A 12317-nucleotide genomic window follows, 5' to 3' on the forward strand; every position below is an offset into this window, starting at 1 on the left:
GTGCGATAGACGTCAGTGTTGCCTATTTGGTATGATGGATTTCAGTGTTGTCTTTTTTGTGTGATAGACTTCAGTGTTGCCCATTTTGGTGTGATAGATGTCTTGCCAATTTGGTGTGATAATTTTCTGTGTTGCCTATTTGGTGTGATAAGTTTCTGTGTTGCCTATTTGGTGTGGTAGACTTCAGTGCAGAGTATTTGGTGTGGTAGACTTCAGTGCAGTGCATTTGATGTGGTAGACTTCAGTGTAGCCTATTTGCTGTGATAGACTTCAATGTAGCCTATTTGCTGTGATAGAATTCAGTACAGCCTATTTGGTGTGGCAGACTTCAGTACAGCCTATTTGGTGTGGTAGACTTCAGTGCAGCCTATTTGGTGTGGTAGACTTCAGTACTGCCTATTTGGTGTGACAGACTTCAGTATTGCCTATTTGCTGTGATAGACTTCAGTGCAGCCTATTTGGTGTGGTAGACTTCAGTGCAGCCTACTTGCTGTTGTAGACTTCAGTGTTGCCTATTTGGTGTGATACAGTTCAGTGCAGCCTATTTGGTGTTATAGACTTCAATGCAGCCTATTTGGTGTGGTAGACATCAGTGTTGCCTATTTGGTGTGGCAGACTTCAGTGTTGCCTATTTGGTGTGATAGACTTCAGTGTAACCTATTTGATGTGATAGACTTCAGTGTAGCCTATTTGGTGTGATAGACTTCAGTGTAGACTATTTGGTGTGATAGACTTCTGTGTTGTCTAGTTGGTGTGATAGACTTCTGTGTAGGCTATTTAGTGTGATAGACTTCAGTGTGATTTGGTGTGATAGACTTCTGTGTTGTCTATTTGGTGTGATAGACTTCAGTGTAGCCTATTTGGTGTGATAGACTTCAGTGTGATTTGGTGTGATAGACTTCTGTGTTGTCTATTTGGTGTGATAGACTTTTGTGTAGGCTATTTGGTGTGATAGACTTCTGTGTTGTCTATTTGGTGTGATAGACTTCTGAGTAGGCTATTTGGTGTGATAGACTTCTGAGTTGTCTATTTGGTGTGATAGACTTCTGAGTTGTCTATTTGGTGTGATAGACTTCTGTGTTGCCTATTTGGTGTCATGGGCTTCAGTGTAGTCTTTTTGGTGTGATAAACTTTTGTGTTGCCTATTTATTGTCATGGGTTTCATTGCTGTATTTTTGGTGTGGATATAGAGTAGTAAGAGAAGTATTTTTTCCTGGGCATAGTTATACTTTGACACCCCATAATTAATGACATTAAAATTAGCTGCTATCTAACATTATTAAAAAAACAAACAGTACTTAGTTTTAAGGTTTACTGGAAAATAAAATGGTAACACGACATTTGTCAATAAATATCAAACGGTAAGAGACTTGTTTTACCTTCAGGCTGCTTCTTTGCAGACTCTGGCCTGTAAAAATTGGCAACAGAATTGCAAATCTGTATCCGGACCTGAGAACTTGGCACCCGCATCAGACAGCCTACAAGAAACAAGCCATGTCAGCCCTGTACCATTCTCCACAAAACAGGAATACTAGAATCTGCTTCATTCAAACTACATGGATTCATTATCAACATGAGATTCACTAATATCTGTACCTGTAACAGTGACTTAAATGGACTTTTAAATGTTTTGCATGATTACTGAACGTCTGCATTAAATTACACTTTACAATTCATATTCTACTAATATATAATGGTATCTAACCTTGTGTATACTGGTTTTACACTGTTTTTTTAAAGGAACACTATAAAATTACAATATATTCCAGATAAAAGTAAAGGAAAAGCATGGTTTTATCATAGAGGAGAGAATTTGATGTGTTAATTCAACCCCTTTTCTGGGGTCACCTGATTTTCAGATATACAATACACTGCAGAGTGACTAGGTTCTTTTAAGGTTGATAAATGGTGGTGCACTAACAGCTGGGAAAAAACAGCACTATCTCCCCTTGAAGTTTTTCTGTGTAGACTCTCTGGGTGGGATGCAATTATTTTATCGCACCGGGTGCACTAAGCCAGGCCTGGCCAACCTGTGGCTCTCCAGCTGTTGTGAAACTACAAGTCCCAGTGTGCCCTGCCACAGTTTTAGCATTCCCTACTAGCAAAACTGTGGCAGGGCATGCTAGGACTTATAGTTTCACAACAGCTGGAGAGCCACAGGTTGGCCAGGCCTGAACTAAGCCTTGGAGAGAGATAAAGTGGAGAGTGATAAAGTACCAACCAGTCAGCTCTTAACTGTCATGTTACAGGCTGTGTTTGAAAAATGACAGGAGCTGATTCAGGGGCGTATTTATAATGGGTGTCTGGTGTGCGGGGCCCCTGGGTGCAGGGGAGCCCCGCACCGCACACCCTCACCCATAAAACTTACCTCTCCGGAGTCCCACGTCGGCTCCGGTGTCTATGCCTGTAAAAACATCATTTGCGCATGCGCAGTACAGGGAAAATGGCCACCAGGCTCATTTTCCCGGTGACCTGTGTATGCGCTATAGACTTTGGGCACACTCTAGTGCCCAGAATCTATAAGTGCTGTGCTGGCCATGCACCGCTCACTGCGCAGCCAGCGCGCTGGATGGAGAGGAGGGGGCCGTGTCGGAGACTGCACACGGGCCCCCTCCTCTCTAGAAACGCCCCTGAGCTGATTGGTTGGTACTTTATCACTCTCCACTGTATCACTCTCCAAAGCTTAGTGCATTCCCCCCTACATCCCATCTAAAGTGACAGGAGAGCAGGGTGCAATATTCAATTGTTTTTGGGCACACATGCTTTATCGCACATGTCTCGCCCAAAGAGACAGGGTTTAGCCGTGTAAAGCAGCTAAACCTGTCTATAGTCCTGGTTAGGGAGCACAAACTCCCGAAAACAGGACTTATCGTACATTTCTGTTCAGTGGGTGCAAAAAATGGTCCGTTCAGTGGGCGTGTCATGGGATTGCCGTAAGCCAGTCAGTGCAAGCGGTTATGTTTACAGACGGAGTAACTGCACCTGCCAAAGGGCTGGTAGCAAGCTTTGATGGTTGCGACCAATGGTAACGTAAAAGGACACAGCAGTCGGTATTACAGCGTGCACGGACACTATAAGTGGACGTCTCAGTCTTTACACTTTCGACCGAAAAAGGGCATTTGCGTGTGACCCAGAATCAGCCCATAAGTTTAAGTTCAGAAAAATCTTTAATTTTCTTGTTGGTGAAATCTGTATTCAGCTAATACAAAGTAAAGATAAAAACGATACTTTATTGGCTAACGGAGCAGGTTTTATTTGTACGCTTTCAAGACTAGTCACTGTAGATCCATAATACCATGCCGAATGCTGAGACCTAAGCAGACTCAAAAGTGTGCATCTACCGGAAGAGGGTATCAGTTTTATGTGCTGACTGCAGATTATGGGACAAGGCTTCCCTTACAAAACCAATCACGACAGGCTTAAACCTAGTGCTCACCTAACTGAGATAAAGACTCTGCAACAACCTGACCATACGTGGCTTCATCTGACATCTTCTCTTTCAGGAAAGGTAAGCTGGAAATACAGAAATTCACCAGAGCAATAATTAATTGAGGCAAATCTAGCTGGTGACAGACAGCAATAACTGTACAAATATATTTCTTCTTCAGGGTCCATAGGGCTCTACAGGGAAACATTGGGGTGTAGGTGAGACTTGGAGGACCGGACACCAACAGCAAAGCTTTTTCAATCCCAGGATGCTCCGGTCCTTCCCCCTATACCCCGTCCACAGCCTGAGGGCAACTCAGTTTCGTTGGTGTCCGGCAGGAGCTGGATCACCATTTTAACCAAGCTTATTTTTATGATTTTACTTTCTTTCATTTATTTTACTTCAAGAGCAAAAGCGCGAGACAGTTCTTTGGACATCTGCACTGCTGCTCCATCACACCTCTGTGGCGCCATGGCACCAGGCCTTGGCTAGGTACTCCCAACGGAGCACTGAGGGGGACCTAGCTAGCAAGGCTCCCCGGACCCCAGACTGCAGCCGGGACTCAAGGGGACAGGTAAGACGAATCCCTGCTTGCGGGGACCCGTGTCTAATGCACAGTGTTGCAATAAATAAATAGAAGTTTTTAGCATAATCATGGCCAAGGTTATGGGCCTACCCACCCTATCCAGGTAACCTCTGTAGGGTAGGTCCCTAACATACTAGGGTTCAAATCCAGAGCGCAGGACACCCCCAAACCTGCTCCCCGTCGATCCGGCAGCAGTCCTGGGCTCCCGCAGTCCAGCTAGCACAGACTCTGGGGTCCCGCCAAGATCCCCAGATCTATACTGGCATCTCGGCGCCAGCGGGGTGGAGGAGCGGCAGCTTGGACGTCCTATGGACAGTCCGACGCTGTCGCTCTGAAGAGACAAAAAGTAAATTAAAAAAAAAACCTGTGAACTCATAAAATAAAAATAAGCTTAGGGGCTGCTAATCAGCCCCCCCTGTGATAACGGTGATCCGACTCCAGCCGGGCACCTACTCAAACTGAGATGCCTCTGGCTTGGGGGCGGAGTTATAGGGAGAGTGGACCCAGTGCATCCTGGGAGCTGAAAGCTTTAACTGCGTGGTGTCCGGATTTGGTTCCCAACCTATACCCCAAGGTCAACCCTGTGGACCCCCTATGGACCCTGAAGAAGAAGTCTCGGTATTACAGCACCGGGTGCGCAGACTACTACACAGTCACCAAGTGTCAATTCACTCTGCAATGCAGGCCTTGGGGTCCACGGTGTCCACCTTCGACATGATGGAGTTTGCTCAGTTTCCCAGGGCCCTACAACACCTGATTCTCTCCAGGTGGAATGGGCTCCCCCAACTGCTCAGATCCCAGATGATGGGTCTTTTCCCGGAGGTTTGCCTGTCCCTAGCCTGGTGGCTACAGACATCCCACTTGAACAAGGGGTGCCCTTTTGGACCTCGGACTGGGTACTCCTAACCACGGACACAAGCCTCCACGGGTGGGGCGCAGTGGCCGGCCGACACTCCTTCCAAGGACGCTGGAGTCCAGTCAAGGCGATCTTGCCTATCAATGTCCTGGAACTCTGAGCCATCTACAGAGCTCTTACCCTGGCTCAGGATATTCAGGCATCTGAAGGGGTCTGATGGTATATTAGGGGCATGTGGAGGGTTCTTATGGCATATAAATGGCATGTGGAGAGGTCTGATGGTATATAAGGGGAATGTAGAGTGGGTTGTAGAACTGGCACAATGAGGTTAACTAGATTTTATCTGGCACACTGGTAGCAAAAAGTTGTCTACCCATTCCATACACCATGCTCCCCAGTGTCTCCCACAACTATGTTCTAGATACCTCAGCATAGATAACTATATTCTAGATACCTCAGCATAGATAACTATGTTCTAGATAAGGGATTCAGTCGCACACAATGTTCACGGAGTTCAGCTATTTGTTTGGCTACTTTAGCACAAAAATCCCTAAAGTTTTGTAAGGCGCAGGTGTTACACAGTGTGTATGCACAAAGGCGCTGCTGCAACAAAAATCTGCACCTGTCATAGGGCTGTTGCAAAGGCGACCTGTGCCCATTTACTCCATGTAGAGGTACCACACACCAGGCAAATTATTCTCACTGCAAATCCCTGCATTAAGGAATCCCGTCTTTAAGTTGTGATCAAGCAGCTACGACTGTGGATTACTTACCCGCATAGCTTTATAATGTCACACATGGGCTCTATAAAATCTTTATGGTCTTCTGCCTTTTTAGCACAAATATTTAACAGTTTCACTATTTGTGGGAGTTCTTTCAAAAGCTTTTTAGGAATTTCATATTAAGGAAAACACATATGTAGCGTAAGATAATGTTAATTAGATCGCAGACAAATGCATCTTGTGATGTCTACAAAATGGACCTACAGTACATCAGAGTAGGACACAATATTAGGTGGTACAAGGATGCATAGATCACATAAGTGATAGATAGATAGATAGATAGATAGATAGATAGATAGATAGATAGATAGATAGATAGATAGATAGATAGATAGATAGATAGATAGATAGATAGATAAGACAGACTGGTACAGTAGTTCCAACTTCTGTAAGATATTTTTCATTAAAAACATGCTGCTGTATCATATTATCTAGTTACTGTACAGTACTTATGTGTATTACTATATATAGATGTGTAACCTACGTAATTCTGACTTATAAAAAGATCAATCTTATATAGCAAAGGGAAAGAGAGCCACTTCTGCCCTGACATTATCATTTGCTACATGACAGGATGTCTCGCTAATAGATCAAATTTGTTAAAGAATAAATGAATTTTCTGGTAAAGGCAGGCATAACATTCCACCCATAGGTGTTATAGATCTAGGGTCACAATCCTTTCTAAGTGTACTTACAGCAGCACAAAAGGATACAATACCGTGGCAATAATGTTTGGTCAGCTTCTTCAAAACCCTTAATTGCCTCTCTGATAAATTTCTCTGAAAAACATAAACCATCTTTATTGGTTACTAATTCTTATGGCAGGTGCTTATATATTATTACACTTACAAGTACTATTTTTTAAATGAATTACTAAAAAGCACAAGAACATTATACATATAATCATATCAGTGAGAGCAACATGTCCTGTGTGCCATAATATATTGCTAGTTACAATGTCCTACTTCATCTAGGACGGAACCTGTGCCTCGGTCAGATACTGTCTTGCATTCATCACATATAGTGGAGGACATACAATATTGGTGAGGTATATTAACCCTGCTATGGTGCAATGTGATATATATTCATATAGTACCCAGACTATACCACTGTAGACATTGTACCACTGGTACAATGACTTAGCAAAAGATGGAGATGGCAGATCATCACACAGAGCCTTATGTCATCCACCTAAGTGTACTGGTATGGTACACGCATAAACCATTTGCCCCAGATGCGGCTATACCTCAGCATGCACAATACAATACAACAGAGGTTCCCAAACTCCGCCATTACAGTTCATGTTTTAAGGATATCCATGCTTGAGCATAGGTGACTTAATAAGTACCTCAGTCAATTTGCTTTAACCATCTGGACTTCTGAACTCAAGCATGGATATCCTTAAAATCTGGACTGTAATGGCAGAATTTGGGAACCTTTGCACTATAGTAATACTGTACAGTATGTTGGAATTGGAGGAGTGGCCACATTGCAGAGGGGGCTTATCTGTGTCACGGATGGGACATGGCCACACCCCCGGTGGTTTGCCTATCACTAGACTGCCACTGCCCTCTCTCTATTCCCCTTCCTATCACCAGTGCTTAAAGTGGTCCTAGAGAAGTGGTGGAACTCCCTCCCGGCACTTATTTAATAAAGGGACTACGCGCACGTCGCAAAAGGGGTGTGGTCTAAAAAGGGGCATGATCTAAAAAGAAAGGGGCGTGGTCACACAATAGTATCCCCAATTCAAATTACGCCACATAGTTGCACAATCTTATTCACATTACACCGCATAACAGTGTCCCTTATTCATGTAATGACATGCAGTAGTGCCCCTTTTACACAATGCCCACATTAGTGCCCCTTATACGCAATACCCACAGTAGTAGTGTCACTAACACACATAATGCCCACAGTAGTAGTGCCCCTTATACAATGCCCATTGTAGTGGTAGTGCGTCTTATGCAGTGCCCACAGTGGTAGTGCCCCTTATGCAGAGCCCACAGTAGTGGTGCCCCTTATGCAGTGCCCCCAGTAGTAGTGCCCCTAATGCAGTGCCCCCATGAATGGCGCCCCTTATGCAGTGCCCCCTATGCAATGCCCCCATTATTAGTGCTCCAGAGGTAATGCCCCCATTAGTAATGCCCCCTGAAGTAGTGCCCCCAGTAGTAATGCACCCTGTAGTAGTGCCCCCTGTAATAGTGCCCCCTGTAGTAGTGCCCCTTGTAGTAGTGCCCCCAGTAGTAATGTCCCCTGTGGTAGTGCCCCCAGTGGTAATGCCCCGATTAGTAGTGCCCCCTACACACACAAGAAAACAAACACACTACTTAGCTTAAGCCCCGCTCCTGTATATGACCGCTGCCGTCCATCTGGCCGCCCGCTCCTCGGAAGTATGGTAGAGACATCTTGACGTCTCTCCCATAGTGCCCACTGTGGGAACTGGAAGCTGGAGCTCAGGAGTGAACTCCAGCCTCCGGCTGCCGCTGTGGGGAAGGAGCCGGGCGCCCGCTGGTAACGAGATCTCAGCGGGCGCCCGGCATCTCCCTGGGGCGCTGGGCTGACATCCTGTGTTAGGTGGGCCAGAGGAGGCGAAACTAGTTCCGTCTCCAAATGTTACTGATGGAACATTAACCCCTGCCTATCACCCATTTTATGCAGCACATACTAGTGGCAGGTGTGTACAGCACCCATTCCCTGCTGCTCTTGAAGAGGCTTCTATGTAGAGCAGTGTGAAAGAGAGGTGCCTACCAACTCCCAGGCAGATCGGGACAATGCAGTCCCAATTGTGACCACGGGGCAGAGTCCTGAAATAGGGACTGTCCTGCTGAAAATCGGGATGGTTGGGAGGTATGGTGTAGTGTTATGTGTATGACGCGTTTTGACTCTGGATGCACCTATACGCCAGCATCTACAATATTATGTAGTACAGAATTGTGTTGTCTATAAATTGTGCCATAACTGTTCTGTTTAGTCAGTGTTTCCGAGATCTGCCCCTCGGGGACCACTAACAGTGCATGTTTTCCATATCTCTTAGCTGCATCACAGGGGTATTCATTACTTACTAGCACATTTCAATAGATCCACAGGTGTTACCAATTATATCATTTGTAATGTTGTGAAGAGCCTTGGAACACATGCAGTGATAGCAGCCTCAGGAGAAACTGCTCTAACTGTCCCTTATTTCCTATTATGTCAGGGGGGGCAATACACAGTATAATGTGCTTATCTGGCTCAGGGGTCTATTTACTAACCAGTGTTAGGAGACAGTGAAAAGTGCTAAGAAAGTGATAAGGTGCCAGCCAATCAGCTCCCAACTGTCATTTCTCACACAGCCTGTGAGATGACAGTTGTGAGCTGATTGGCTGGCACCTTATCACTTTTCACTCTGTCTCCTAACACTGCTTAGTAAATAGACCCCTCAATCTGTTATTTGGGCTTTACTTTATTCTAAAGTGCAATAAATATTAAATATAATCAGATATATTGTAGGGGAGGTTAACTTAAACTCTTTAAATGTCAGGGCAGAATACAGTAATTGTTAAGATGTTGCTCACTACATACTGCCATACAGTATTTCTCCCATAATCCAGGAGAATGTTATGAATAGAGTGCTCTGTTAACAGCAATATATGCTATGTCAGACTTTTCTGAATATCAGCTATTTGTTTACATAGCAAAATGGAGAAACATAAATGTACAATGACTTACAGAGAATGGATCTTCAAACAACTTGAGCACTCGTTCCAGATCCATAGGTTTAAATTGAACTGCCTGAAAGACAAGATTACCAACATGATAATACAATAATAAGAATGAAAAAAAAAATTGTTTTTATATTTATTACTGAGATACAATTAAATGCTCAAAATACCATAACATATAAATAACTCAATTTAGTCAGCCGCCCTGAGCCGGCCTTGAAAAATTAGGTGCCCTAGGCAAAGATTTTAGCTGGTACCCTTTAAATTGCATCCAGTCCCACTACCATGCATTGTGTTGCCTGCTGGGTGCCCCCCTTGAGCAATGGCGCCCTATGCATTCACCTATATGGCCTATGCCCGGGGCATGCTACACCCCCCTAACCTTTGTACAAATGTAAAGGGACCCATACATTAGCGCCACAATTCCTCGATCCCTTGATGCCGATCGGCTATCAAAACAGGGAAATCGGGGAAATGTTGCATGTTAAAAATCCCTGCTTTGCCGATCCCGATCATTTTTTGGTTGGGATCGGCAAATCAGGGAATAAAACATGATGGATTTCCCCGATGCCCTGACCCAGACGTCGGGGGATCGGGGAATTGCGACAATCAGTCACATATGTAAGGGCCCCTTTAGATCATTTAAATATTTTTTTATGTAAAGCTTTTAAAGTTTTTTAACGATTTCTTAAGCAGTGGCTATGTATGAGGATTCCTATGGTGCTCCAAACAATCAGCTCCTGTCATTTTTCAAACATATGACAGTTAGTAGCTGATTGGCTGGAGCACCATTTAAGATTAGTAATGATTGATAGCAAGAATATCACTGGTTGATAAATCTGGGCCAAAATCCAGTATCTGCTAAGAAAATAAAGTTCTATTTCCTTCAAAATAATAATAAAAACAGAAAAGTGTAGCGGAACAGACAGTAAAAAGTTGTGTAATAATGAAATACATATGATTAAAGTACATACGAGAAAGAGAAAAAGTTGGGTCTCTACTGAGCATGTGCGATCCAGCGTATGCACCCACTGTGGCTGTGTCTTTGTTCTTCTCTTTTAAGACCAAAGTGGGGGTCGTGGGGAGAGTGGGATCCTCAGTAAGGGGATGACCAGGCATTGCTGGGCCCCATCATTTCAGGGCCCCACAGCGGCTGCACCAACTTAGTTTCGCCACTGGATGCCGCCATAATGTGTGCTGACCCAAATACTCATGAGTTTGCAGCCTATACATATACATTCACTAGGGCACCAATAAGGGACAAAACAGATTAGTCACAAGGCACTGGCTCATGGTTACTTGACTGACTGCATTCTCTTCTTCACAGAGCCTATAAAACACAGGTGGACATTGGGGGCGATTCTGAGTCTGGCAAATCTGCGGCTGCTATTCCGTACTTAGGGCCTGATTCGGAGCCGGACACTCTGACAGAGCGCTCGCTCTGAATCAGGGCTGGGTTGTTTTTTTTTAGAACGGCCTCCTGGCCGCTCGCATAGCTGTGGGTGACCACCCACAGCTACAGCGAGCGGCCATGATGATGATCGCGATGGTCAAGACCATCACGACCATCGGGCTTGCGACGAGACCCTTGTGGTAGGGTCTCGTGGCCGCAAGCCCCAGACAGCTTTCGGCTCAAACAGAGCCGAAAGCTCTCCCAGTGACATCACTTGTGATGTCAGTGGGGCTGCCCCCAGACGGTAGGCATTCTCATGGGAACGCCTCCGTCTGGGCAGCCACCCCCCCGGCCCGCCCACCAAAGGGGGCGTGCTGTCACTCAACATCGACAGCACGCCCCCTTTGGTGTGAGACCCGGAGCGATGGAGTGCCCATCGCTATCCGGGTCTCACGCATGAGCACGATGGAGCCGGCTCCGTCGTGCGCATGCGCTCTGGGCCACCATCGACCCGGTTGCGAGCGCTCAGCGCTTGCGACCGGGTCTGAATCAGGCCCTTACTTCCTTATGCTGATGTGAGAATTTGCTCGTGTATGCCAGGGATCATACGGAAGGCCATTCAGCTCACTGTTTTTACATCTGCAGCTGCCATCAGTAGTATATGGAAATGCACCCACCTCATGCTGGGTGCAAAAGATCTGTCTGAAACACGTCCCATCTCTGTCTGGCCACTACGATCCAGCACAGGTGTTTGCTGGCACTCCCACTACACTCTCAGACCGCCCAGAAACGCACATTTCATGGAAAGAGTAATAAATCCATCTGCAATTGCAATCCCTGGCCTTGTCTGGTGCATGCACAGTCAGCGATTTATTTCTACAGCGCATGTACAGTATATAGATATCTTCCAAATCCATCCGCAACCAATTCTGAATGAGACTCACTGCATAATATACACACTCAGATCTAGTAAATGTATCATTACACAAATACTCATGAATAAATACTTACATGTATGTGGGCTGTGCACCCAAACGCCACCCCCTTCACAAATAAAAATAAAAATAGCCTGCACTTTAGATTTATGCTAGGGATGGCCATCGACCATCGATGATTCCTAATCATCGATGGTTTATGGCTGATGTCGAATGCTTTTACCATCGATGGGGGATAACCATATGGTTGGCACAGCATAACCTAATGTTGTTTGTTTTTTTTAACAAGGTGCCGGGACACGGAACATAGCTCCACCCCTGACACATGGGAAGCCATGCCCCCATCTTCTGATTGGCCCACAGGCCAGTCAGTCAAAGAACAGGGATGACCATCGGTTGGTGAAACAATCGATGGTCATCCATTGCATAGTTGGTAAGCATCGATGGCCACTTGCTATATTACCATCTATGGTAACCACACTAATGGCCATCCCTAATTTATGCAAAAGTTCTGCTCTACAAGTGTAGTGAGAGCTTTTATATACTAGTACAGTATATGGGACCAAGCATATGAGAAAGGGAGATTTATATCAGTTTTCAGCTGCTGAGCTGGTGGGTTTAAGCAATTTTGTGATGG

General features: G+C 45.2%; 1 protein-coding gene across 3 annotated transcripts in view; it reads right to left on the reverse strand.

Annotated features, from left to right (window-relative positions):
• The window catches only part of CFAP69 (cilia and flagella associated protein 69), a 78905-nt gene that overhangs the window by 59373 nt on the left and 7215 nt on the right, over window positions 1-12317 (reverse strand). For 2 of the 3 annotated variants that reach the window (XM_088478621.1, XM_088478620.1), the window contains exons 2-6: window positions 9360-9422; window positions 6365-6430; window positions 5643-5752; window positions 3437-3513; window positions 1380-1478 (exon numbers count right to left, since the gene is read on the reverse strand). In XM_088478621.1, coding sequence (XP_088334747.1) covers window positions 1380-1478; window positions 3437-3513; window positions 5643-5752; window positions 6365-6430; window positions 9360-9422 — 415 coding nt within the window. Of the gene's footprint in view, window positions 1-1379; window positions 1479-3436; window positions 3514-5642; window positions 5753-6346; window positions 6431-9359; window positions 9423-12317 lie in introns of those variants that run through there. The other variant, XM_088478622.1, reaches the window with a different exon arrangement.

The sequence above is a fragment of the Taudactylus pleione genome, unplaced genomic scaffold (genome assembly GCF_031769625.1).
Source record: "Taudactylus pleione unplaced genomic scaffold, aTauple2 ptg000216l, whole genome shotgun sequence".
Taxonomy (NCBI): Eukaryota; Metazoa; Chordata; class Amphibia; order Anura; family Myobatrachidae; genus Taudactylus; species Taudactylus pleione.